At 48.2% G+C, this 25,800-nt stretch overlaps 5 protein-coding genes; 1 reads left to right on the forward strand and 4 right to left on the reverse strand.

The window, feature by feature from the left end:
* The first annotated feature begins 761 nt into the window (after positions 1 to 761).
* On the forward strand, positions 762 to 1,058 carry CHC_T00007680001 (hypothetical protein). The gene has a single exon (XM_005711307.1). It carries the CDS (start codon positions 762 to 764, stop codon positions 1,056 to 1,058), a length of 297 nt encoding a protein of 98 aa, XP_005711364.1.
* Positions 1,059 to 2,013: 955 nt separating this feature from the next.
* On the reverse strand, positions 2,014 to 16,626 carry CHC_T00007681001 (hypothetical protein). XM_005711308.1 is given in 4 exon segments: positions 2,014 to 2,654; positions 2,655 to 2,826; positions 15,554 to 16,263; positions 16,438 to 16,626. The coding sequence occupies 3 exon segments, from the start codon at positions 16,624 to 16,626 to the stop codon at positions 2,655 to 2,657; spliced, it is 1,071 nt and encodes a 356-aa protein (XP_005711365.1). The 3' UTR covers positions 2,014 to 2,654.
* Positions 16,627 to 18,142: 1,516 nt separating this feature from the next.
* On the reverse strand, positions 18,143 to 19,180 carry CHC_T00007682001 (hypothetical protein). XM_005711309.1 is given in 2 exon segments: positions 18,143 to 18,379; positions 18,380 to 19,180. 1 exon segment carries the CDS (start codon positions 19,178 to 19,180, stop codon positions 18,380 to 18,382), a length of 801 nt encoding a protein of 266 aa, XP_005711366.1. The 3' UTR covers positions 18,143 to 18,379.
* A 3,820-nt stretch (positions 19,181 to 23,000) lies between these two features.
* On the reverse strand, positions 23,001 to 23,236 carry CHC_T00007683001 (hypothetical protein). XM_005711310.1 is given in 2 exon segments: positions 23,001 to 23,083; positions 23,084 to 23,236. The coding sequence occupies 1 exon segment, from the start codon at positions 23,234 to 23,236 to the stop codon at positions 23,084 to 23,086; it is 153 nt and encodes a 50-aa protein (XP_005711367.1). The 3' UTR covers positions 23,001 to 23,083.
* Positions 23,237 to 23,532: 296 nt separating this feature from the next.
* CHC_T00007684001 (hypothetical protein) lies at positions 23,533 to 23,866 on the reverse strand. XM_005711311.1 is given in 3 exon segments: positions 23,533 to 23,559; positions 23,658 to 23,783; positions 23,784 to 23,866. 2 exon segments carry the CDS (start codon positions 23,781 to 23,783, stop codon positions 23,533 to 23,535), a joined length of 153 nt encoding a protein of 50 aa, XP_005711368.1. The 5' UTR covers positions 23,784 to 23,866.
* Positions 23,867 to 25,800: the final 1,934 nt, after the last annotated feature.

Raw genomic sequence — 25,800 nt, forward strand, 5'->3', positions numbered from 1 at the left:
GGGAAGTTCCCACCCCCCGTAGCCCCTTTGCGTCCCGCATCCATACTGCACAACGTCCCGCAAAAACACTTCACGCCCAGCACGCCCACCAGTGGTGGGCGTGCTGGACGTGAAGTGGTGGGCCACCACAGTGTCCTTGCCGTACCAATACGCTAGTGCCGCACGGTACAGTACCCAACGGTACTGTATCTGTGCTCCAGCCACAGAAAACGTATCCGTGTGTATTGTTTACAATTCAATCTCACCCGTATTGTTGTTCTCAGATGCAACTCCCATTCTGTCAGTGTTCCGCTGGGAAGAGCATGACGTTCCCACCCATCAACCTTCCTCCGCTTTCCTAACACGCTAACAAAGTGCTGTACAGCTTGCGTCTTCTTCCATTTTGCCTCCAACTGTCACAATCATTTCCATCAACCACTCGAGCGTTTTGCCAAAACTTTATCTATCCTTTTCTTCACAGCTACAATACAGCAGTGTTGTGAGCACTCACCCCTTGTCATAGAGAAAGCCAGGTCGTTTATTGGACTCAAAACTCGACTTTGGCCGACCTTGCTCGAGAGTCCACTCGATCACCTTAGGAATCCACCTACCGTCCTTTTTCCCCTAGCTACCCCGTTCCATCCTCCCTCTCTCCTCCCCTCATGTCTGCCTCCTTCTTTTCTCCCTAACTCCCTCTTCCCTACTCCTTTCGCTTCGTGCCGACAGTGTCTCCTTGCGCGCCTTACCCTCCATCCTCTTTTCGCTCCGACGCCCGCCAACGAATGCACCATCTGCCGCCCCTACTTGCACTTCCCTCGCCCCGTCAGCGCGTCCACTACTCGCCCACTCGTACCGCTCCACTTCCGCTTCGCTTCCCTCCATCTGCGCGCCCTCCATTTCCTGCCATTCCCTACCGCTCCCGCTCTCCCCTTTGGGGGACCCCTGCTCACCCTGTCCGTTGCGCCCACACTTCCCTCCGTCCCACTCTCCCGCGTCCGCGCCTCCCCTGCCACCCGCAATTCTCACGGGACAAGCATAGCCTTGGGACTCCCGCCAGGCCTCATATGTTTTGCATCTAGTTCAGAATCCAGATCTTCTAACAGTACAGTAGTGCTAGTGTCTACAAGACATATCTAGACGACAAGTGACCTTGTATGTATGAGGCTACTTTTTAACCTATATTCGCTCGACTTGTGCTTGCTCAACAACAAGAAAAAAATATACTCTCGCCACCGCACTTGACTTCTGCGTTGCGCAAGGATGGAGTTTGGTGAGATCTGCATGTCTTTTCCAGCCATTTTTAGAATGCCTAAAAAACCCCCTTTTCGACCAACTTCACAACGTTGTGTGTTGATGTCTTCGAAACCGAAACGCTTGCTTAAAATGTCAACCGGGTATTCAACTTCATTGCATTATTAGACTTTCAGTCTATTCACAACAGCTATCCTAATGTTTTGCAAGATGTTATTGTCGAGGGCATGTACGTTAAAGAAATGGTGTCCAAATTGACTTGCAAAGTTTCGATTTAATGCATCTACTTTTGCAAAAGCAGCTGATCTCATAGGGTGCCATGCCTGACCTCATAAGAGGCAACTGGCTTGTCGTCTACTGTACCTCTCGAGGCAGCTATAGTGTCTTTCCGACGAGGACAGCCCTTTTTTGCAAAAATATATAAAATAAACCGCCAATTTAAAAACCTATCATGGACACTATTTCCTTACATTGCTTAATGTGCTTGTTTGCAGCAATAACATCTTGCAGAACACTGGGATAGCAGTTTTGATCACCCTGAAAGATTAAGAATGTAATGCAGGTTGAGTGACTATTGTAATTCCCTTTTTAAACTGACGTTTTTGGTTTCCAAGTATTTTTTCATGCAGTTTAAAGGTGGCTTATAAAAGCTTCTTTTCCAGACATATATCTAAAAACGACCGGGAAGAACATGCAATTCGAGCAAACTTCTTTCTGGACTCACAGCGCTAGTCAAGTTCAGTAGCGGGGGTATCTTTTTCTTTCTTGTGGAGAAAGTGCAAGTCAAGAAAAAAATATGTCGAAAACTGTCCGCATATGAGAACAACGGTCTAATACACAGACACCAGGATCTTCATATCAGTAACGTAAACCTTTCTTTTCTCTCCCCGTTTACAAATGCTGGTCGACTGGATCAGAACCAAATTGGAACAAATATATTGTACGACGCTACGCATCGTACCCAATATCCTATCCGAGAGGGTACGGATTCTCTGTATATACTGTAATTGCCCGCATTGTACTATCAGATTACGGTGTGCACATGAAGGAAGTGAAGGGCTGCAACAGCCTCAGAGGCATATCGCTAAAATATCACTGCGCCCATTGGATGTACCCACTCAACGGAATCCCGATGTTCTTGAAATATGTGCAGGCATCATCGTAGAAGCTAGCTTGAACGATGGAGACCACCACGGCTGGGGTGGAAGTCTGGTAGTTTTCCCATCCATATTCCCATCCATACTCGCTGGAGCTGGAAATCTCGTAATCGTTTGACGTTTCCGTTCCGCTCGTGTACAACTGCGGGGAGATGTAGTCGATGTTAGATGAAGATAAGAACGAGCCCATCAGGGTGGGGGCATCCGCGATTGCGTACGGCGCGGAGTGGCTCACAGTCACGACAACTGAAAACCCATTTGATTTAGCTAGAGCAAACGAATTGGCAAAAGCATCAGCAAGACCACTGTCCCCCCCCTCAACGTCGTACACAATTCCGGAATAGCCAGATAGCTGTCCACCGGTGATTGCCGAATCGATGCCTGTAATGCCGGCCTGTGTGAATTTTCCATTTTCGTTTCCCCCTCCAAACGAGATGTACTTTGCCCCCTTCAACGAGTCGTACACATTCCCGCTGTCTCTCAACGCGTTCTGCACATCTGTCCATCCGCTAAAAGCAACGGACATGGTCGCGTCAGAAAGGCCAGGTGTGCTTGCCCATGTCCAAGCGTAGTAACCAACAAGAGCGTCTCCATCGCCTTGACGTACTACTTGCGTCATGTCTCCTTCGAAGCCGGCGGCGAGTTTTTCTGAATATGTTGATGCCTTGCTTCTTGTTTACTTTGGAATGATTCAAAGGTCGCTTGAGGGAGCGCAGCGCGGGCGTCTGAGAGATGATAGGAGAATGATTCGTGGTACCCTTTCTATCTTGAGCTTCATCCTTTATATACAGTACCCGACGACTTCAAGAAGCTGTGCACGGCGTCGCCGTACAAGATACGCGAGTGATTTAATTGAGCTGCTGCAACAGTCTCGATGTTGCAAAGTTAGGACTTTCCCATTTTGGATGCAAGTTTGCCACGGGCAGCAAGCACGACCAAGGGCGTACGTCGTGGAAACCGGCACGTCGCGTGTGCGCGTTTGGTCTTAGTTTTAATGCGCAGATCTATAGCCGCACCATGCCATACTGTACTACTGTACTGTACTACTGTACGTTCAGGAAGCAAACAGGATATATCCGATTGGATATATCCTGTTTGCTTCCTGAACAATTGATGGTCTCGAATTTCCCATATTCATATATCCCCGGCCAGATTCTCTACGCGTGGTATGATTGGGAAGCGCAATTTTTGACAAACAATAAAACATGTCGCAAGAATTGGCTTCCTCATTTGATTTGAGATATCCACTTCGCCCGCTGTATGTCAAACAGTGTGGACAAACCCGAGACACACGAATACGTCTGTGAAGCGAATTTCCCCCTGATTGTGAGTACAATCGTTCGCACTCCAGTATCGCGAGGGCTTTTAGTGCAGCTCTTGATGCCTGCGACATTGTTGTATGGCGGATGTCTAGATCCGCCATACAACAATGTCGCAGGTGACAGCAGGGTGGCGCACACGGAACGTACGTGGGCAAAGCCAAGTGACTTCTACAGACTAAAATGCCACTAAGAAAGAGCGTGAAAGTAGGAGGGCTTCCTCTACTGTACAGTAGTCGCGGTGATTCATGATGTTCGTGTTTGTCAAGAATGGAGTGAACATTTCGCGAAATATATGCATGTACACTGATCACAGCAATTAACCTGGGCCAACTTAATTCTGAAGCCCCTTTTTCAGGTCTATAACCATATTTAACATGGTCCGGATTAATTGTGAACCCAGATTAATATATGGTCAAATCAGATATAACATGGTCCAGTTTATTTGTGAACCACTGGATTAACCTTGATTTCTAACATTGCTGACAAGTATTCAAGAAATTACGGCTCCACTTCTTGCCCATTGAAATGGACACGATGCTTGGATATTATTGTCTGCAGCTCAGAAAAGAGCTGCTTCTCTTCCCAAAGACCATATCGAGGCGGCGACATGCGTTCTCGCCCTTTTGGAACTCTAAATGCGACTCATCATAAGACTGTTTCCTCCAGGTCAAAACCAATAATAACCTGGTCCAGTTTATTTCTGAACCCAGGTTAATATATAGACCAAGGTTAATTGCTGTGATCAGGTGTACTGTATCTAGTCGCGTTGTCCGGACCTCATAGCTCGTTGCGTTGTCGTGCTGAGAGGACGATGGAAGGACTTGTGCCGATTGATGTTTAAAGATGAAAAACTACGTGGAAGGGTGGTTTTGAGAGAACCACGTCGCTTTCTTTTGAATGCACCAGAAATACGAATTAGGTAAATATCATTAAACAGGCTCTATTTGAATGTTTTTAGTTGACATGTTGTCAGAGCGGGTGCCTATATCCAAAGTCGACTGTTGGTTCCACAGATGCGCTTTCGTTCGAAGATACGCTCAAATCTTTAAACTTTAAAAAGTGTCCAAATCGTTAAAGAAATGGTATTTTTTGTTTAATTCTATCCAGCTTAGTGTCGGAAACAGAAAACAATACGAATTAGGCTCCGAACGGTTACCTACCCTTCCCCGCGAGGGTAAAAGGGGGTTGCCGGTGTTGTCCGACAGTGACAAAAAGTTCGGACATGCAAAATATTTGTAAGAAACATCTTCGACACGGGCCAAAGTGCGGCACGGCAGCCTAACAGCGCTAGAAAGTGCGCTGTATCTCATAACGAAGTGGATGAAATTAAAAAACAAATATCCCAATCGATTGCGCACAGCGTTTTACGTATAGGAGTGTAACTGCCAAAGCACACAAAACAGGCGGACTTTTCAAATTCTCGTCCGGTATCCCTTCGACCTATTCCAACTCACTGTCAACTCAATTCACAGCATTCCGATATACACATAAACGCCACTACTTCCAACTTCTATACCTGCCCTTCTGGACCACTTTTGGCATCTCGCGAATGAAAAATGCCGCCTGCTTCGCGTGAACAGCGCATTATGGCTGCAATGAAAATGGTCACAGATGGCCAAACCTACAGGCAAGCAGTAGAACGACACCAAATCCCCAGATCCACAATTGCAAGCCGCATACAAGCTGCCTCTCCCTCCTCGCAACGAATTCGAAAAATCCGAGCTGGTCTCCGCACACTCACATCAGTTGAGGAAGACCTTGTGCTTAATCTCATAACTCGCTCTGCTGAACGTGGATTACCTTTAACGCGGAGACTTGTCGAAGAAGCAATCGAAATTATCATAAGTCGTATGACTCCTGCACGTCGCCTCGTGCTCAAGTTTAAGGGAGGGACAACGGGAACAAGATATCTACGTAACTTTCATCGCCGCCACAGGGACAAGATACTGTTCTCCAAGCCACTGAGGGAAGAAGCCGTTCGATTTCATGCATGTAACGGTGACGCTTTAACGACACATTTTGCTCGTCTTGAAAAAATTATTCAAGAGCACAACATCGACAGCCCAAGGATCTGGAACTGTGACGAAACAGGCGCAACACCCGGGCGAGATGCAAATGGAAAGCAGACTTCACGTGTATATGTCACCAGAGCGGGGGCGCGCGACGCCAAAATCGGAAATTTTCTGAGCACAAACAGGGTGACAATGCTTCCAGCGGTGAGCGCAGACGGTGAGACAGTGCCACCGATGTTTGTATTTAAAGGCTCGCGGCTTCCATACCGTGTTGTGGTTCAAGACGGCATGAAAGCTGTGCAGACATACGCTGATTGCTTGCCTCGAGGGTCAATCGTATCAATGAGGTCCGAAGGCGGTGGCGTCGATACAAAAAAATTCTTAGAATGGTGCAGGCATTTTATCTCGAACGTGAGGGATCTGACTAGAGGTGGCCGTAAAGTGTTGCTGATACTGGATGGGTATCGGTCACACATGTCTCTTGCAGCTCTTGAGATGTTGGACTATAATGATGTTATCGTTTATGCACTACCCGCCCACACATCAGGCAAAACACAACCTTTGGATGTGACAATTTTTTCTCCTTTTAAGGGTGCTTTGAACGACGCTATAAATTTGGCCGTGGCAAAGGATGAACAAAACAACTGGGACGCATTCGCATTTTCCAGCATGTTGAGGTACGCCTACAAAAAAGCGTTTACGAACAGTAATATTATCTCTGCGTTTCGCCGTTCTGGTATATGGCCATTAGATGCGCATCAGCTTCTATCTATTCCACGCCCTCAGAGCCATATGCACCAGGTGATGATGTCAGTGACGGAGCTGGAGCAATTGCTGGAAGTGCGGCGAACAGAAATACGTCATTCAGTTTTGGGTTCTGATGTGAACCTGAGTCATAGTGGTTTTGTTGATACGACTAGAGGTCAGATGCTGACATCATTTAATGCTATGAAATTTAGCGAGAGAGAAATACCGCAATGATGAGCGGCGCAAGCTGACGGAAGCAGCAAAGGCTGCAGAACTGTCTTTGCGGAAAGCTCGTCGCACAGAAAGGGCACAGGCGGAAGCAGTAAACTTTCGTAATGCGCGATGGGCGAAGCGAGCGGAACTTGCTGGCATGACAATTGGGGTGTTTAAGAAGCGAGTGAGGTCGCTTCGAGAGCGGAGAGCCATCGCACGTCGTATGGTAATTATGAGGAAGCAGAAGACGTTTCGAAATGGGCACAATTTTTGAGCAAAGTGACGGGTTTGATGTGGGATCGGTGACGTGGCGAATAATTTTGTTTCCAAAAAATAATGTTGTATGAGGAAAATGTGCTTGCATTTCCGATCTTTGTGCTCGGTTGGGGCGCAAAAGTGTCCGCGTGCTTCAATCTCACTCGTCTTGTGTGTCCGTGGTTGTTTTGGCCAAGTCCCACTGGACGACGGGCTGACAGTGTCCCCGTCGCAAAACATAAAAAACGGTGATTGTTTGACAATTAGAAGTACTTTTTCCTTTTAATATTGAGGTTTTTGTCCGACGTCTTCAGCACCCCCCTTTAGTTCGGAGTGAATTTCAAACAATATAAATGAAAAAAGAGCTTCACATGGACCTCACGCGATTATGAGTAACCAATCGCTGCCTGATGGTGTCGGAAACCACGTCCATGCACCAAAAACGTGGCTGAAAACAACGGAAAACAATCTAGCTCGGAGATTCCGCTCCACTCTCAGCCGGTCTGATTTTCCACGACGCAGGGAAATTTGGAGTAAGGTTTTCGCCACTGCTCAGGGTCATTGAATGACTTCGAAAAACTTATAGAATGACCGTCATTCTATAAGTTCTTCGAAGCTGGAATTTGGAAATCAGAAATATGACAGCAATGCATCGATTTCCAATTTCCGATTCGCCGTTCGGTCTATAACATTTAGAAACCTTTCACAGACAACCAATAATATCGCACTCGAGTACTAGGTGTCCCCAGGAGTGCTCATACTCGATCGTTCCCTCTGTCATCGCCATTGCAGATACCGATGCCTGCTCGATTCCATCGTGAAATCGTTCCCTCTGCTACATGCTATTTAAGAGAAATATGGCTGTTCGTTTCCTCTACGTGACTAGGCGGCGTCTCCCGTTCCGCAGAGTATTGCCGATCGAGAAAAAAGAAAAATTGGAGAGACATTGCAAATAGTTTTCTCAGCAATCTTACAGGGCCAATTAGTTGCCTTGTTCCTCCTCGACGGACGATCACAGCGTTCAAAGAAAGTTTCTGCCTGGAAAAACATCTGGCGTTGACTGGTGAAGACCTATTTACAAGACTATGTCGCCTCTCTCCGGCACAATTTCAACACCTTTGCAAAAATTTCCAGCCGGTGCTAGAGAGGTCTCAAATTCGACTAAATTGCACAAACGCAACGAAAAGCGTTGAAACTATGCTTTGCATCACAATTTGTACTTTTGCAGGGAATACCCACTTAGATACTGGTTGTTCGTATGGTGTGGCAGTGTCCAACACATACGCATTATTTCATGAAACATTTCAAGCCCTCAAGAAAGTGCTTGCACCAATCGAATATCCTACCTTTATCCCAAGTTGCCAAGCGGCAGCGGAGCAATTCCAAAGTTTGCGCAATTCGCCCCTAGAAGATACAATGGAAAACTTAACTTAACTAATTTTAAACAACATCGCAGCAATTGATGACATTGCTCTAAAAGTGCGGCAGCCTACGTTACACGACACTCCACACCCACGCAAGTACTTCAACTGAAAAGGGTTCTACGATTTGTGTGTGCAAGCCGCTGTTGCGGCTGACTACATATTTGTGTTTGTGCCTGCCCGCCATGCAGGTAGCACTCATGATTCGACGGCATTTCAAGCCACGCTATTGTATTTGGTAATGAAACAAGGGGGTCTGCCTTCATGGGCACGCATTGCGGTCGATGACGCCTATGCTAATAGTCAGCACGAGTTGACACCATACAGTGGATTTAGCCTGTCTCAGAGACAGGATGCGTTTAGCTTTTATTCGTCGTCTTGTGGCGTCACTGTTGAGCAAGCCATTGGAATGTTGATTTCTCGCTTCGGCGTTTTTTGGTCACCCCTTCGTTTCTCGGTGTCTTGCAGCACTCTCATTGTTGTTGTTTGCTGCAAAATTCATAACCATTTTCTTGAAAGCGATGATCAAAACTATTTCGAGACTCTGGATACAGCACAGGAGAACGATGTACGAGGAACGCCTTTCGTGCATACACAAAATAATTTGCACATGGAGCAAGCAATGCAAAAAGGGCGGGTTCGCGTAAGGGAAAACACAGAAGAGAGGGACAAAGTTGCAGATATGTTACGTCGACTTGGTCTCATACGATCCCCAAGAAGACTGTAGCTCCTTTGTAGAACGTGGAACCTGACGCTGGTTCTCGGCGAAGGTAGAAGCCCTGTGTGCTTCGACGATTCTGAAGGTAATCGGGAGAATAGAGGACGGGCTTTTGAAGTGATCAGAAGAGGAATCGCATGGAGAGACAGTCGCATGCCGCGTTGCACCTCCCAATGAGAATATTTAGGCGAATAGGCATTCGTGCCATCCTTCTACTTCCCCATCTCTCCGCCCCCGCGCCAAAACCGAACTCTGCTTATCCTACGGCCGCACACACATATGTAAACAAAATATTCTTCTGCACACCACCACATCAACAAGAGTAACACTCACACATTCAAAACGAGCACAAAAAACCAGCACAACCGCAACAACAAGCGGCGGGGGTGGGGATAAATCAGGAGGGAATCTCTAATGCCTCCTTTGCCCCTTAACTCCTTGCCTTTTCCTCCTCCCCTTGCCATATTCATGTAGTGCAGTGGACACACTTGCCAACGAGGGCGTAAATCTCGCTATGAGGGAAAGCGGTATGTCCAGTCACCACCAGGGTGTTCAGGGCCCTCTGTCCGTGGTAGCTCACAGGTAACGCGAGAATCGCGGGTAGAGTCGCAGTCAGGGCGTGAAGGGGTACTCGGGATCGAGTAACTCGAAGAAATGGGGTTGGCGGTCGCGTGGCGGACCGCTATCTACAGCGTCGAAGTAGAACAAAACAAGAAGGGAGAAGAAAGAAGGAAGGTGAAGTGTAGCGTAGAAACGTAGAAAATAGGGAAAAAGTAAAGGAAAACAAGAAAAAGGATGACGACGAAGGGTGCAGGTACCAGACTTGGCCAACTAGATAGGACTCGTAGAGGATCCTACCAGAGATGGATCCGATCACCTGATGCCTCTTTACTGTAGCGCCTTCCGACACCCGACCTATATAGGCCGAGCGCCGTCGTCGGCGTCGGTTACTAAATGGGTAATTAATAATTAATTATCGTCATTAGAATTGCCACTTGGCATTAGACGCTAATTAGCGTGGAAACTTGTGGGCACCACGTATGTATACGTGTCGTACACGTGTTGAACATGTATCATATACGTGTCATACGATTGCCATACACGTGTGTCCACGTGTGGTACACGTGGGGTACCTTCCCAAGTGTGCGCGCACAGTACACGTGTGGCAAGCTTATCATACACGTGTGGTATCATCCAAAGTGTACGCGTACACATTGGATGAGTACACGTGTCATAGACGGGAGCGCACGGCATACACGTGTGGGCTCATCCAAAGTGTACGCGTACACTTTCGATGAGCACACGTGTGACACACGTGTCAAAAGCGGGTAACGCGGCCACCCGACGGCGGTGACCAGGGATAAAAGTCGCAGAGTCACTGCACTACAATTCTCTGCTGTTTAGGACTCCTGTTTTCGTTGCCCGTCCCATCCACCAAGTCACGCCCGTCCTGTTGTTCTACCACCGCTTGAGTGCATGTCTCAATGGGAATTGTCCCCCACTTGCCATCCGCCTCCGCCCTCTGCTTCCGCTCCGAACTTTCGCTTCTTCACCACTCTGAGCAGACGTTCCGAAATCCCTTCTACCTCACTATCATCCCTCTCTCCCATAATTACCCCTCCGCTCCGCATCTCGCTTCGACAGAGAGACAATCGCATGCTCCCGACCTCTCGCTACCCTCGCTCAGCGCTTCCTTCCCACTCCTATCCGATTCGCTGTCTTCGTTTCCATCTGCAGATTACTCCACAAGAGATACCCTTGGCTCGGGAGTATTTACAAAGAACACGGAAATAGTCTGTCTCGGACCACATGCACAGCTTCCAAACAAGTAACGTATCCCATAACTTGCAATCTGAGTTCATTAATTAACGCAAAGTAACTCCCATGTATTACACAAACGTGGTAGAGAATATAATTGCGCTGAAGATGCCGCCAGACAGCTGAACAATCCTGAATCACATGAGAGAGTGAAAGCAAAGGCTACATATTGTGGCATTTGCTCTTATAATCATTCGGTCACCTACAAAGGGAGAATAGTTCAAAAGAAGGGCGGTGCAAAAGAGGTACAATGGTGTGGCACTTGCAAACAACCTATATGTAAGAACTGTGGGATGCGTGGCATTCGAAGTGAAAGCTGAAAAATCTGTCGTTCCTGCACTAGAACCGTGTAAGTTGAATAACAAAGCTAGGAAGTCGATGCGATAAATCAGGCATGTTGGTCAACTAAAATGCCTTCTTGACGCCCTTTCGAAATTGGCCACTCGGGATGGGGAGTTGCAAATCACCAAGGAGACGTTCTCTTTCGAACCAGGAGCAACGTTCAATTTTACTACTTTTGTTCACTTCACCGGAGAGAAGTTCTCCTCGCAAACAGATGTTCTCCCAGGAGGAGAACAAATTAACCAGAGGAGAACAATAAGGAGACGTTCTCCACAGTGTTCTCTCTTTTTTTGACTACAGTAGAGATAAAACGAGAACTAGACGTCCTATAACTTTGAGAATGGTATCAAAAGAATAGGCGAGATCAGGCGGTTCTATCAGCGGTCGTCAGTTGTACAAGTGAGTTACTCTGGCGGGACGGGGGTCAAATTTTGACAATAGAGAGATTACGCAAGCAAAATTCTGCTTGGAAATTGTGAGGAATTCGTGACACGAGTTACACGTGGGGCGGTGAGCAGAATTCTGGCTGAGAGACGTGAGAAATAAAGCAGAAAAATGACCCATTAGTCACCACTTCAATCGTGCCAAATGGAACATTTCAGGACAGATGTCCAGGAGATGAAACCATACGGCGGACGTTTTCCCGCGATCTTCAGACATGGAACGGCGCTCTCATCCCACTCTCCCTCTCTCTCCCTCTCCCTCTCTCCCTCTCTACCTTCCCTCCATCCACTATAACTATGCCCTTTCAACGATCCTGCCCACACTCACTGAAACCAATATGGCCAACGTTTTGACTCTCTCTGACGAAGAACTCGCCGCCGCCGCTTGCAGAGGAAAGCGCCATTCCCGCTTTACAAGCGAAGAAGATCTTGTAATCGTCCGAGAAGTTGCAGCATCACGTGCACATCTCGCCGCGTTCGGGGAGTCCCGCAAGAGATTCGACATCACTTCTGACACAATAAACGGCAATGAGGCAGTAACGCAGCAAGTCACTTGGAAAAGCGTCCGGGACCGCTATCAACGTCTACAGAATTCCTTCGATCGCGACGAGAACAAAAACCAAAAAATGTCGGGGATAGGGGGGGAAGTTGGAGAGCTAGAAGAACTACTGATGAGCATGCGCGATGCTCGGGATGAACTTTTAGAGCAACGAAACGCTGTAAAAACGCTCGAAAGGAGCGTGATGCCGAAAAAGAACGGATTGGAAATGATCTCAAGAATTCGGCCTTGCAGCGTTCTGGAAACAGGGACAGTACTGAAGATGAAGACTCTATTTCTCCGCGGCCCCTTAAGAAGTCGAAAACCTCCAAATCGAGAATTGCAATGGCCGAGATGGCACAGTTCGGAGCCCATCTACGCGATGCCGATCTCGCTCGAGTGGACTTGGAGCGCGATCGGCTGGCATTTGAGCGAGAGAGGATGGCCTGCGATCGTGAGGAGCGCACTCGGGATCGTGAAGAACGTCGCATTGAGCGTTCGGAAGCGCAACAGCTCGAGCTGGACAAGTTCAAGCTCATGATGGCGGCTTTTACGAGCAAGTAATGATAGTCATGTTTTATTGCTTTGAAGTCCGTGTTACTAAATAAAAGTTGCGTCTTTGTTGTGTTAGCACAAATTTTTCTGCTCGCGCAGGGCGCGCGCGAGCAGGAGTCTGTCGTTTCATAGGATAGCGGTTTATTCTTTATGGTGGATGTACTGCTCTACAGAAGGAGGAGAACAGCGAAAGAATTGGGAAATCTGCATTGGACTTGCACAATTTCTAATGTTGTAAAGTAGCATTGCACACAGGTAGAGCAGGCCCACTGGTGACTGTCCAATCCTTAATTTTCTTTTGAAGTCCATGGCTGTAAAGTAAAGTTTCAATTCTTTGAACGCCCACTCGACAGTAATCCGAACGCTGGACATGGCCTTATTGAAGGCTCTTTGAGATGCTGAGAGATTGCTTCCTTGATAAGGAACCTCCAAAACCCACCTCTTGGCGTACCCACTATCTCCGTAGATACAGAAATTTTGATGTTCTGAGCTCATACAATCTGGTAGCTCCTGCTCTAAATTGGTTCTTGTGTACAAAGTCCAATCATGTCCACGGCCCTCTACAGGACCGCAGACATGCAGAATCAATCCATCTGGAGCTGTGACCGCTTGAAACTTGATTGCGTGTTTTCTTTTGTGTCCATTGTACATCACTAGTTGCTTTCTAAATCCTCCCGGTCTGGCAACACCAATCATTGTACCGTCAATGAAACTGACGCAATTCCTTAGTGCATTGGACTTTTCGAATATGCATTTGGAATACAAAGTACGTCGGCGTTCCATAAATGATTGCGGAAATGGCTTCGTGAGTATATGCATCCGCTCCTCTGCAAATCATTCTATTGTTTCCCAAAAAATTTTACAAAGCTGGGAAGAATGCTTTTCAAACTCTACTTCCAGCTCTTTCCATCGAAGCGGCGTTGCAAGGCTCCGCAGCATAATGCATGTCGACAAAATTGGATTTGTCCTATAGCGATTGCCTGTCGTTTTCGTTTTGTGCGTTGGCCATCCAATAAAAGGAACAAGATTCAGGACATCAGACCTTCCAAATCTGAACAGGAAGAGACATGACGCCTGACTATAGGAGTTGAAGTTGAACATAAAGTCTGCAGAGCTGATGCGGTTGCTCCCAGAAAGGTGTTTGGACAATTCTTCTCTTGCATCTTGGTATTTGAGTGCAGGATATGGTATCGTTAGAAGATTGGTGAAAGCTGATGTATGTCCTGACATGCGCTTTACGCTCATGGATACCAAGGCAACTTGCCATGTTTTCATAGTCTCCTTAGTCTTTGCTTTGGTAAAATCCCTTTGCCTACCAGATCCCATAGTGTGAGTGTCCAAAGGAGAACGAGATTCTCTAGGCTATGGGAACTTGTACTCACAATGAACGACGCCGAGGGGATTGCGTAATTTACGTTTTTCTAATTTTCTGCAATAGAATTCTGTCCGCAAATCACGCATACAGTAGACTGGGCTATCCTTGCTGTCGGAAGTTTAGACAGAATTCCGTTTTTGCGTAATTCCACGAATCTCAAAATCTGAAGTTCTCCCTTTTTGGCGCACAGGGCTACAGTACTGTAGTGTCTATCCGACCAGGACTTGTCGTCATAATGCGTTATTATATTATGAGGACAGCTCTTTTTTTAAGATATATATAAATTAAGTCGATTATTTAAAAAGTTATCTTGGACACTATTTCCTTAACATGCAATATCATCTTGCAGAACACTGGGATAGCAGTTTTGATCACGCTGAAAGATAAAGAATGGAATACAGATTAAGGGCTGCGTTTTCAAACTGACGTTTTTGGTTTCCAAGTATTTTTTCATGCAGGTGTAGGGTGGCTTATAAAAGCTTCTTTTCCAGACATATATCTAAAAAAGACCGGGAAGAACACGCAATTCGAGCGAACTTTTTTCTGGTCTCACAGCACAAGTCAAATTTAGTAGCGGGGGTATCTTTGTCTTTCTGTGGAGAAAGTGCAAGTCAAGAAAAAAATATGTCGAAAACTGTCCGCATATGAGAACAACGGTCTAATACACAGACACCAGGATCTTCATATCAATAACGTACACCTTTCTTTTCTCTCGCCGTTTACAAATGCTGGTCGACTGGATCAGAACCAAAGTGGAACAACTATATTGTACGACGCTACGCATCATACCCAATATCCTATCGTAGAGGGTACGGATTCTGTGTATAAACTGTAATTGCCCGCATTGTACTATCAGATTACGGTGTGCATGTGAAGGAAGTGAAGGGCTGCAACAGCCTCAGAGGCGTATCGCTAAAATATCACTGCGCCCATTGAATGTACCCGCTCAACGGAACCCCGATGTTGCTGAAATATCCAACGGCATCATCGTAGAAGCTAGCTTGAACGATGGAGACCACCACGGCTGGGGTGGAAGTCTGGTAGTTTTCCCATCCATACCCGCTGGAAATGTCGTAATCGTTTGACACTTCCGTTCCACTCGTGTACAGCTGCGGGGAGATGTAGTCGATGTTAGATGAAGATAAGAACGAACCCATCAGGGTGTGGGCATCGGCGATTCCGTACGGTGCGGAGTGACTCACAGTCACGACAACTGAAAACCCATTTGATTTAGCCAGACCAAACGAATTGGCAAAAGCATCAGCAAGACCACTGTCCCCCTCCTCAACGTCGTACACAATTCCGGAATAGCCGGATAGAAGTCCACCGGTGATTGCCGCATCGATGCCTATAATGCCGGCATGTGTGAATCTTCCATTTTCGTTTCCCCCTCCAAACGAGATGTACTTTGCCCCCTTCAGCGAGTCGTACACATTCCCGCTGTCTCTCAACGCGTTCTGCACATCTGTCCATCCGCTAAAAGCAACAGACATGGTCGCGTCGGAAAGGCCAGATGTGCTTTGCCATGTCCAAGCGTAGTAACCAACAAGAGATGCTGGGGAAACTTGGCGAACTCCATTGCTGGCCACTTGGGCTTGGCGCATAGTACCTTGATTGTCTCCATCGCAAGGCACATATTCCCAGGACACTCGAATCCTGCCGACGTCGCGGTGGGCTATCACGTCGAAGGCGGCGGGGCTCACGTCAAGAGCGCCCTTGACACATCCGGGGCATTTATCGGTCACTTGAACCTTGACGGTCGCACCTGTAGGGCCAGTGATGAGCACACATTGTTGACAGGATGGAGATTCGTTCGGATTCAGAGTGGCGATGAAATCTTCAGGCGAGAGCGCTACCACAAAGTCAAGATCGCTATGGTCTCTTCCACAGGCGGACGTGCCAGCGCTTGGAAAGTAGTAAGTCAAGTCTCCTTCGAAGCCGGCGGCGAGTCCAGTAAGAAGAATGATACAGAACAACCCAACCGTCCTCATGTTGAAGTTTTTCTGAATTTGTTGATGCCTTGCTTCTTGTTTACTTTGGAATGATTCAAAGGTCGCTTGAGGGAGAGCAGCGCGGGCGTATGAGAGATGGTAGGAGAATGATTCGAGGTACCCTTTCTATCTTGAGCTTCATCCTTTATATACAGTACCCGACGACTTCAAGAAGCTGTGCACGGCGTCGCCGTACAAGATACGCGAGTGATTTAATTGAGCTGCTGCCACAGTCTCGATGTGGCAAAGTTAGGACTTTCCCATTGTGAAAGCAGATTTGCCACGGGCAGCAAGCACGACCAAGGACATATGTCGAGGAAACCGGCACGTCGTGTGTGCGTGTTTGGTCTTAGTTTTAATGTGCAGATCTATAGCCGCACCATGCCATACTGTACTAGTACCTTCAGGAAGCAAACAGGATATATCCCCAGCCAGATTCTCTACGCGTGGCACAATAGAGAAGCGGTATTTTTGACAACAATGAATCATGTTTCAGGAATAGGCTTCCTCATTTGATTTGAGATACCCACTTCGCCCGCTGTTTGTCAAACAGTGTGAACAAACCCCAGACACACGAATACGTCTGTATATATATAAATGAAGGGAAGCGAATTTCCCCTGATTGTGAGTACAATCGTTCGTACTCCAGTATCGCGAGGGCTTTTAGTGCAGCACTTGATGCCTGCGAAATTGTTGTATGGCGGATGTCAACATCCGTCGTGTCAACATCCGCCATACAACAATGTCGCAGGTGACAGCAGGGTGGCGCACACGGAACGTACGTGGGCAAACGTAAGAGACTTCCACAGACTAAAATGCCACTAAGAAAGAGCGTGGAAGTAGGAGGGCTTCCTCTAGTCGGGGAGATTCAAGATGTTTGTGTTTGTCAAGAAAGGAGTGAACGTTTCGCGAAATATGTGCATGTACTGTATGTAACCGTTAGTCGCGCTGTCCGGACCCCACAGCTCGCTGCGTTGTCGTGCTGAGAGGACGATGGAAGGACTTGTGCAGATTGATGTTTAAATATGAAAACTACGTGGAAGGGTGGTTTTGAGAGAGCGGCCTCTGCAAAAGCATGGAAGGATGTCTCATTTGTCGCCGAGAATACGCTTTCTGCAACGTTTCAGGTGTTGGCAGGGGGCACACGGCACGTACTTGGGCACAGACAAATGATGTCTACGAGTGAAAAAGTCATCAAGAATGGAAGTTGTGAGATTCCCATTTGTGTTCACTACTGTTGCGGCAATTCCTCCGCGAAATACCGAGCGACCTGTGCCAACGAGGATCCACTCGTCTTCGTCTTTATTCTTCAGAAGTCTGCTGCCGTCCCCTTCCCTATCTGCTCCAGGGACGGCTCTTAAGTAATCTATGCCCGGGGGCCGTCCTCTCTTCCCCCGACCTCTCCTGGCGCCCCCCTTTCCCTTCAGCTTCCCTCTGCCCCAGTCCTGGCGCCCTCCTCCTGATCCTTTCCTTTCACCCACACGGCCGATAGCCTCCCCCGTCTTCTTGTCCCGGTCCAAGTTCCCTCGCAGCCACAGGTTTCCCTTCATCCTCCCTCTGTCTGCCGCCGACAGTTCCCCACGCGCATGATCCCGCCACTTCTACTGCCTTTCGGTTGGTACGCCTCGGTTCCGGCCGTGTCGGCTTTGATTCGCCTTACGCGTGTCCACCCTGCCACCTGGCACCTGGGTTTACCCGTAACACTATAGTGGGAAAATCCTTAATTAAAAAGGGCTAGGAGTTAAGTACCGGTGGAGCTATGTACACGTGTAAGATACGACACAATTCTCACAAACTTCTTTCTGGTCCCATGGCAGAAGTCAAGTACGGCGGCGGGCCTATCTTTTCTTTCATGTCGAGAAAGTGCAAGTCATGAAAAAAATATGTCGAAAACTGTGTTCAGTTTTCGATAATTTTTTTGTGCCCATGTGAGGACAACAGTCCAATAGACAGACACTACATAGACACTCACTAAATTTTCATATCAAGAGCGTAAAAAAAAATCTTTCTTTTCTATCGCCGTTTACAAAAGGCTGATCGACTGGATCAGAACCTAAAAGCAACAAACACACTGTACCAAGGGTACTGTACGACGCTACGCATCTTACGGAATATCCTATCCTAGGGGGTGCGGATTATGTGCATAAACTGTAATTGCCCGCATTGCATTGTGACATTACGGTGTGCACGGAAAGGAAGTGAAGGGCTGCTACATTAACCTCAGAGGCGTATCGCTAAAATATCACTGCGCCCATTGGATGTACCCACTCAACGGAATCCGGATGTTCCTGAAATATTTGAAGGCATCATCGTAGAGCCTAGCTTGAACGATGGAGACCACCACGCGTGGGTAGGAATTCTGGTACTTGTACCATCCATACCCGCTGGAAATGCTGTAATCGTTTGAGAATTCCGTTCCGCCCGTGTACAGCTGCGGGGAGATGTAGTCGATGTTGCGTGAAGATAAGAACGAGTCCATCAGGGTGCCAGCATCCTCGATTCCGTACGGTGCGGAGTGGCTCACCGTCACGACAACTGAAAAGTCATACGATTTAGCCAGAGCAAACGATCTGGCAAAATCACCACGAAGACCACTGTCCCCCGCCTCAACGTCGTACACAATTCCGGAATAGCCGGATAGAAGTCCACCGGAGATTACCGCATTAATGCTAGCAATGCCGGCTCGTGTGAATCTTCCTGGTTCGGTTCCCCCTCCAAACGCGATGTACTTATCCCCTTTCAGCGTGCGATACACCTTCTTGCTCCTATCCAACGCTGTCCGGGCATTTGTGAATCCGCTAAAAGCGACAGACATGGTCGCGCTATAAAGGCCAGGTGTGGGTGTGTATGGCCATGTCCAAGCGTAGTAACCAACAAGAGATGCTGGGTAAACTTGGCGAACTCCATTGCTTGTCATTTCGGCTTGGCGCATAGTAACTGGGGCGTCTCCATCGACTTGACGTACTTCTTTCGTCAAGTTTCCTTCGAAGCCGGCGGCGAGTCCAATGAGAAGAATGATACAGAACAACCCAACCGTCCTCATGGTGAAGTTTTTCTAAATGTGTTGATGCCTTGCTTCTTGTTTACTGTGGAAAAAATGACTCAAAGGTCGCTTGAGGGATTGCAGTGCGGGCGTGTGAGAGATGGTAGGAGAATGATCCGGTTACCCCTTCTATGTTGAGCTTCATCCTTTATATACAGTACCCGACGACTTCACGAAGCTGTGCACGCCATCACCGTACAAGATACACGAGTGATTCAATTGAACTGCTGCAGCAGTCTCGATGTTGCAAAGTTAGGACCTTCTCCTCTTGGAAGCAGATTTGGAACGGGCAGCAAACACGACCAAGGACATATACCATAGAAACCGGCACGTGGCGAGTGTGTGTGTGTGTGTGTGTGTGTGTCTTTGGTCTTTGTCTTAATGTGCAGATCGATAGCTGCACCATGCCCTGCTGCACCATGCCCTGCTAGTGTCTGTCGGACCATTGTCCTCATATGAGGACAGTATTCGACCCATTTTATTCTTGACTTCCGCTTCCCCGACAAGTAAGAAAATGATGCCCCCGCCCCCGTACTTGACTTCTGACTTGGGACCAGAAAGAACGTTGTGAGAATTGCATGTTCTCGGTGGTTGTTATTAGATATGTCTGGAAAAGAAGCTCTTTTAAACCACCCTAAAACCGCATGTAAAATAACTTCGAAACCAAAAACACCAGTTCAAAAAGGCAACTTGGTACTCAATTTGCATTACATTCTTAATCGTTCTGTGTATTCAAAGCTGCTATCCTGGTGTTCTGCAAGATGTTATTGCCGAAAACAAGCAGGTTAAGGAAATAGTGCTCAAGGTAGCTTTTCGAATGTTCAATTTAATTTATATATTTTTGCAAAAAAAGAGCTGTCCTCATATGAGGACAAGCCCGGGTCGGGTAGATCTACCCGACCGAGGCTTGTGCGCTAGTGTCTAGCCAACAACTTTCCTCAATTGAGGCCATTTGACCTCATATAAGTGACCGCATATGAGGTCAAATGGCCTCAATTGAGGTCACTTGTCGGCTAGACACTAGGACCTTCAGGAAACAAAACAGGATGTTTTCCAAGCCAGATTCCCTACGCGTGACAAGGACGGGAAGCAGTATTTTTTGACAACCGTGAAACAAGTTTCAAAACAGGCTTCCTCATTTGATCCGGGTGAGGTACCCGCTTCGCCCGATATTTGTCCAACAGTGCCGACAAACTCCAGAAACACAAATACAGTATATCTTTATGTACATATGTCATCAAGAAAGAGCATAGAAGTAGAAGGGCTTCCTCTAGTAGGGGTGATTCATGATGTTTGTGTGTGTCAAGAAGGGAGTGAAGGTTTCGCGGCATATGCGCATGAATGTAGTCGTGCTGTCCGGGCCCCACAGCGACCCCACAGCTCGTTATGTTGTCATGCTGAGGGGACGATGGAAGCACTTCTGCAGATTGATGCTTAAATGTGTGAACTACGTGGAATGGTTGGTGGTTTTGAGAGCAGCTTCTGCATGGAAGGATGTCTCATTTGTCGCCGGGAACACGGTTCCTGCAAGGTTTCAGGTTTTGGCAGGGGGGGGGGGGGGGGGGGGGGGAGCGGGGGGCACACGGCACGCACTTAGGCACAGACAAATGATGTCGACAAGTGAAAAAGTCATCAAGAAAATGTGAGATTCCCATTTGTGTTTACGTAAAAAGGGGTGCAGGTTTTCCGAAACATGTACGATGCATCTATGTAAATGCAGTTTTTTGGGTCTATGGCTCTACAGTTTGTCATTCTGTGAAGACTTCCGCCTATCGGACCATTGTCCTCATATGAGGACATTATTCGACCAATTTTGTTCTTGACTTTCGCTTCCTCGACAAGAAAGAAAAGATACCCGTGCCACCGTACTTGACCTCTGACTTGGCACCGGAAAGAACTTTGTGAGAATCGCTTGTTCTTCGTGGTTGTTTTTAGATATGCCTGAAAAACAAGCTATTTTATACCACCTCAAAACCACATGTTAAATAACTTCGAAACCAAAAACGCCATTTTAAAAAGGCAACTTGGTACTCAATCTGCATTACATTCTTAACCGTTCTGCATATTCAAAGCTGCTATCCCGGTGTTCTGCAAGATGCTATTGCCGAAAACAAGCACGTCAAGGAAATAGTGCTCAAGGTAGCTTTTTGAATGTTCAATTTAATTTATATATTTTTGCAAAAAAAGAGCTGTCCTCATATGTGGACACTGCCATCCTCATGTGAGGACAAGCCCCGGTCGGATAGATCTACCCTACGGAACGAACAACGGGAGTTGATGCATGAATATTTGGACTGCATAGGACAGGTGTCTACACAGCGTAAGCCAGGTGCGGTGACTCTCGTGTCAAGTTTCTGTCCGACCAAGCGTTATCATAACATAAAAAGCTGCGAATTTTATTTTTATTCATTTCAACTTTGATATCCACGGTTTCCTGTGAAATCGCGCCTTGCGTTGTCCAGAAAAAATGAATTAACTTTTGTCTTCATGTGAGGACTAACGGTCCGATTGACACTAGCTAGTCAATGGCTGTTTATGTAGGGTTCTTGGGTAGGGTTGTTGTGATGTTGAACAGCGGTATCGCGTTGCCTGTAACCCCCGGTAAATGGAGCCTCACCTGAAATCAACACTGATTAATCGATTCAATAACGGCGAAAAGCTAAAATTCTTCAAAATTTCCTAAAAATGTTTTGAAAAACAATGTACTGTGAGGATAATTTAGGGTACATTTTCTAGAAATAACCAAAAAAAGTTCAAGGACACTCTTCATTGATATAAATCAAAAAGCGCAAGTATTAAATTTTCAATGACATTTTGGGGAACTGGATTCGTCATTGTCAATTCAGAAAAAAACATTTGGTTCCAGCTATCCTGAGTGTCAGAAGGGACACGCTCGCGGTGTGTTGTAAATTGTCAGCATTACAGAAGTCTCAGACTGTGCCATGGATCGACTGTCGTGCACTGGATTGAAGCAAAGGGAGAGGAAGGGTCGAAAGGTCGGAAGGGTCAATTGACGAGAAGGTAAGAGTTAAGGGAGACCAAGGGTCGTGGCCGTTTAATTGTAGTCTAGCTCCATAGTACAATTAGTCGCAGAGTCCTTTGTCAGCAACGGCGACCGTGCAATCGCTGCGGATTAGACTACGCGCTTCGCTTCGCTCCTCAACGATTACCGTCCCCGGTAAGACGAACAAGTAAACACAGCTGCATGCTGCAACTCTGGCGACACCCTCCCGTGCGGGCAGTCGCATCTCCGTCTTCACCCGAACCCGCGTTCCCGAACGGAACGACACAGGCTCTTGTGCGCCTGCTGTCAGGGTTACCCCGACAGACCCCGAAAACTGTTCATAGAAGTTTTCCGACACTTGAGACTCCATTTATCAGGGCATTTGCCTGGAAGCAACCAAAAAATGTTCAAAGACATTCAAAATTAATAAATCACAAGCCCAAATATTTATTTTTCAATGACATTTTGGGGGACTGGATTCGTCATTGCCAATTCAGAAAAAACATTCGGTTCCATTGCGTGAAGCTCTATTTATCAAGGCATTCGCCTGGAAGCAACCAAAAAATGTTCAAAGACACTCAAAATTGATAAAATCACAAGCCCAAATATTTATTTTTCAATGACATTTTGGGGGACTGGATTCGTCATTGCCAATTCAGAAAAAACATTCGGTTCCAGTTATCGTGAGACTCTATTTATCAAGGCATTTGCCTGGAAGCAACCAAAAAATGTTCAAAGACACTCAAAATTGATAAAATCACAAGCCCAAATATTTATTTTTCAATGACATTTTGGGGGACTGGATTCGTCATTGCCAATATCGGGAGGCTCCATTTATCGAAGGTTTCTACGTTTGATAAATGGAATCGGTCTGCGTGATCCGACTACTTTAGCTTGAGCTAGAGAGATTGCTTTTGGGGAGACGGGCAGTGTCGAAGGGAGACGGAGTCTGAGCAAAATTCGGAGGGCACTGTCACCAAGCGGGGGTTCTTGAAGTTCCCTGCCTCTCCCCCCGATTGTGCTGCCTTAATCAAATGCGGACTTAAATACATATCTCAAGGCTATGCGTATTTCGTGTCGACTCGTGCACTTCTCACCGACTTGTGCATTTTGCAGACTGGCTTCGTAAAAGCCCAGAAGCCACGACGGGCAAAACTACGCCTTGCCCGGCTCCTCGTTGGGCCTTACCGCCGCAGTTCGCGCCGCGCTTTTCCCGCACCGCAGTTGCGGATCGTGGACTACGCTTGATATACTGTGCGCGAAAACGCTATACGCGCCGTTGATACTGTCTCGCATGACCATCGCCTAAGTTTCGTTTCGGCGAGCGTCGGAGCAACATCGCTAAATGTCACACTTGCTTGCTCTTCAGCATCGTCTTTGCCGATTAAGTACATTGTGCCAGCGTGCAGAGTAATCCTGTTAGTCTCTTGTTCCCGGACGACACGTCTTCTCTCCATATGCGCGCTCACCCACCTGGAATTTGGCGGGCCGACTCCCAGGACGCCATTCGTCACGATGTCGGTACTGAGCTTTAGAAAAACCCCGTCTCTTGAACTCACACCCAAGCTTCGTGAACCGCCGCTCAGCAGATTGAAGCATGTCTTACCCCCTTCGATTCTCACCGATTCGGAAGCCAGAAAGTCGCCTATAACCTTAAGGTTCCACAGATTGTGAGATAGCCTTAACCTTCTCCCCAGTGTTGTACTCGACTTGCAGTATGCTTGGTCGGCCTCGTCCTGATTCCTTCATAACTACCTGCTCTACGCGCCTGCTCTACGCGGAGGGGAATACCCATGCCCCTGACGCTATCTAGGCTGGAGCTAGTCGACATCAAGCTGTGCTAACTGCGTCCGGCTACTTGTTAGGTAGGAGGCACGAGTGTGCACGCGCACTGGCAGGTGGTCCCACCGTTCCCAGGAACCGGCTGCGATGAGACTCCTGATAACGTCAGAGGCATCGCATCGCAGCGAAAAGCTAAAATTCTTTAAAGTTTCCCAAAAAGAAGTTGAAAGTTTTGAAAAATACATGTACTGTAATGAGGAGAATTCAGGCCACATTTGCCTGGAAACAATCAAAAAATGTTCAAAGACACTCACGACCCTGACAACATTGATAAAAATCACAAGCCCAAGTACTTATATATATTTTCAATGACATTATGGGGGACTGGATTCGTCATTGCCAATATCGGGAGGCTCCATTTATCAAAGGTAGAAACCTTTGATAAGTGGAATCTCACGATAACTGGAACCGAATGTGTTTTCTGGAAAGTTGCATTCATCGAGAGGGCACTGCAGTAGCGCAGGACACAGACGCATGGCGTGTAGAGCATGCCAGCAAGAACCCTACGGCCCAGTACCCAAGGGCACTGTCTGTATGGATCTCATCGCATAGGGGCTCGCCTCGAAAACACGGCGGCGGAGAAACACGCGTCATCAGAGGGGGTGGCAGCGATGCAGGCTTGGCGCTGCTCTAAAACATTTACTACAGTTGTACATTTAAAGCTTTACTGCATCCATACAGCATGCACGTGTGAGCATTCCGTTGACGTGCGCATCCCCACGGCGCTGAGTACAAGGCCTCCTGATGTCAGGTGTCAACACTCGCGCCGCGCGCGGCCTGCACAACAGGAAGCAGGGGGGCAGGGAAAGGAGTCTGCACGGGGGCGCGGCAGCGTGTTCACGCTGCCGTGCCGGGGCTGCCGCGCACGAGGCGGACGGTGTGTGAGTCGGTGTATGCCGGGGGACGTGCAAGTGTGAGATGGACCAGGGGGCAGGGTGGCGGCGGCTCTAGCACGGCGGGTGAGCGGGCGGAGCGCATGTGCGACAACCCGAGCGGGGCTGCTGGGCATAGGGGGGGGGATGGCGGCGGGCATGTCTGTGCGGATCTGGGCAGGTGCAGACGACGGCGGCGAGAGGTGCTCTGTAGAAGGGTCGCGGCGCAGCGGCGGGGGAGGACATGCAGCGTGGGCGGTGTGCTTCCAGATTCGATGGATTGAAGCGGTGTTGGGGTAGGATGTCGTGTCGTGTCGATACGAGGTGTGTGTGACGGATCGCCATCGATGTGCTCGCATCCCACCACGGCACATGTGCACGGACGTGTCGTGTCTGCGGTGTGCGAAACACGTCATGCTTCTCTGACGCTGTAAAGGCGGGCGCCGGCCGCTTGCTGACGCGCGCGGCATTACATGCGGATCGCGATCAGCGCGCACCGATCCGGCCCGCTGCATGGCGGCCGTCCGTCTCGCCAAGTGTCCCGCCGGCGCGCTCAGGGCGGGCGGTGCGCCAATGGGGCCGCGCAGCGGGCGCATATGCGCCGCGAATACTTTAACGTTTAAAAAACGCGAGCGCGTCTGCCAGCCGCATGCGCTCGCATCTTGCGCGGCGTCGCGCACGTTTCGACACGCGCGGCGAGGCCAACCAGCGCGCGGCGACCGCTCGTACCCACGTGTACTCGACCGCGCACGGGGAGGGCTGCCGCCTGCCGCGCCCTGCCGCGCCCTGCCACGCCAGCCGTGCTGGCGGACGCGCCTTAAACCTGCTCGCACAGGCGCTCCCGTCGCGAGCCCCTTCAGAAGGGTCCCCGAGAGCGCCTCACCTCGCCGATGTCATCTACC

Source organism: Chondrus crispus, genomic scaffold (assembly GCF_000350225.1).
Source record: "Chondrus crispus Stackhouse genomic scaffold, scaffold_80, whole genome shotgun sequence".
Lineage (NCBI taxonomy): Eukaryota > Rhodophyta > Florideophyceae > Gigartinales > Gigartinaceae > Chondrus > Chondrus crispus.

Coding starts and splice junctions, on each gene's coding strand:
- CHC_T00007680001 (XM_005711307.1), top strand. CDS start 762: ATGCACCATCTGCCGCCCCTACTTGCACTTCCCTCGCCCCGTCAGCGC.
- CHC_T00007682001 (XM_005711309.1), bottom strand. CDS start 19,180: ATGAGGACGGTTGGGTTGTTCTGTATCATTCTTCTCATTGGACTCGCC.
- CHC_T00007681001 (XM_005711308.1), bottom strand. CDS start 16,626: ATGATTCATTGTTGTCAAAAATACCGCTTCTCTATTGTGCCACGCGTA. Junction 16,264..16,437: donor TTCCTCGACATATGTCCTTG/GTCGTGCTTGCT, acceptor AGCTCAAGATAG/AAAGGGTACCTCGAATCATT. Junction 2,827..15,553: donor GACTCGCTGAAGGGGGCAAA/GTACATCTCGTT, acceptor AAGGGGGCAAAG/TACATCTCGTTTGGAGGGGG.
- CHC_T00007684001 (XM_005711311.1), bottom strand. CDS start 23,783: ATGCTTCAATCTGCTGAGCGGCGGTTCACGAAGCTTGGGTGTGAGTTC. Junction 23,560..23,657: donor GTCGGCCCGCCAAATTCCAG/GTGGGTGAGCGC, acceptor TAATCGGCAAAG/ACGATGCTGAAGAGCAAGCA.
- CHC_T00007683001 (XM_005711310.1), bottom strand. CDS start 23,236: ATGTATTTAAGTCCGCATTTGATTAAGGCAGCACAATCGGGGGGAGAG.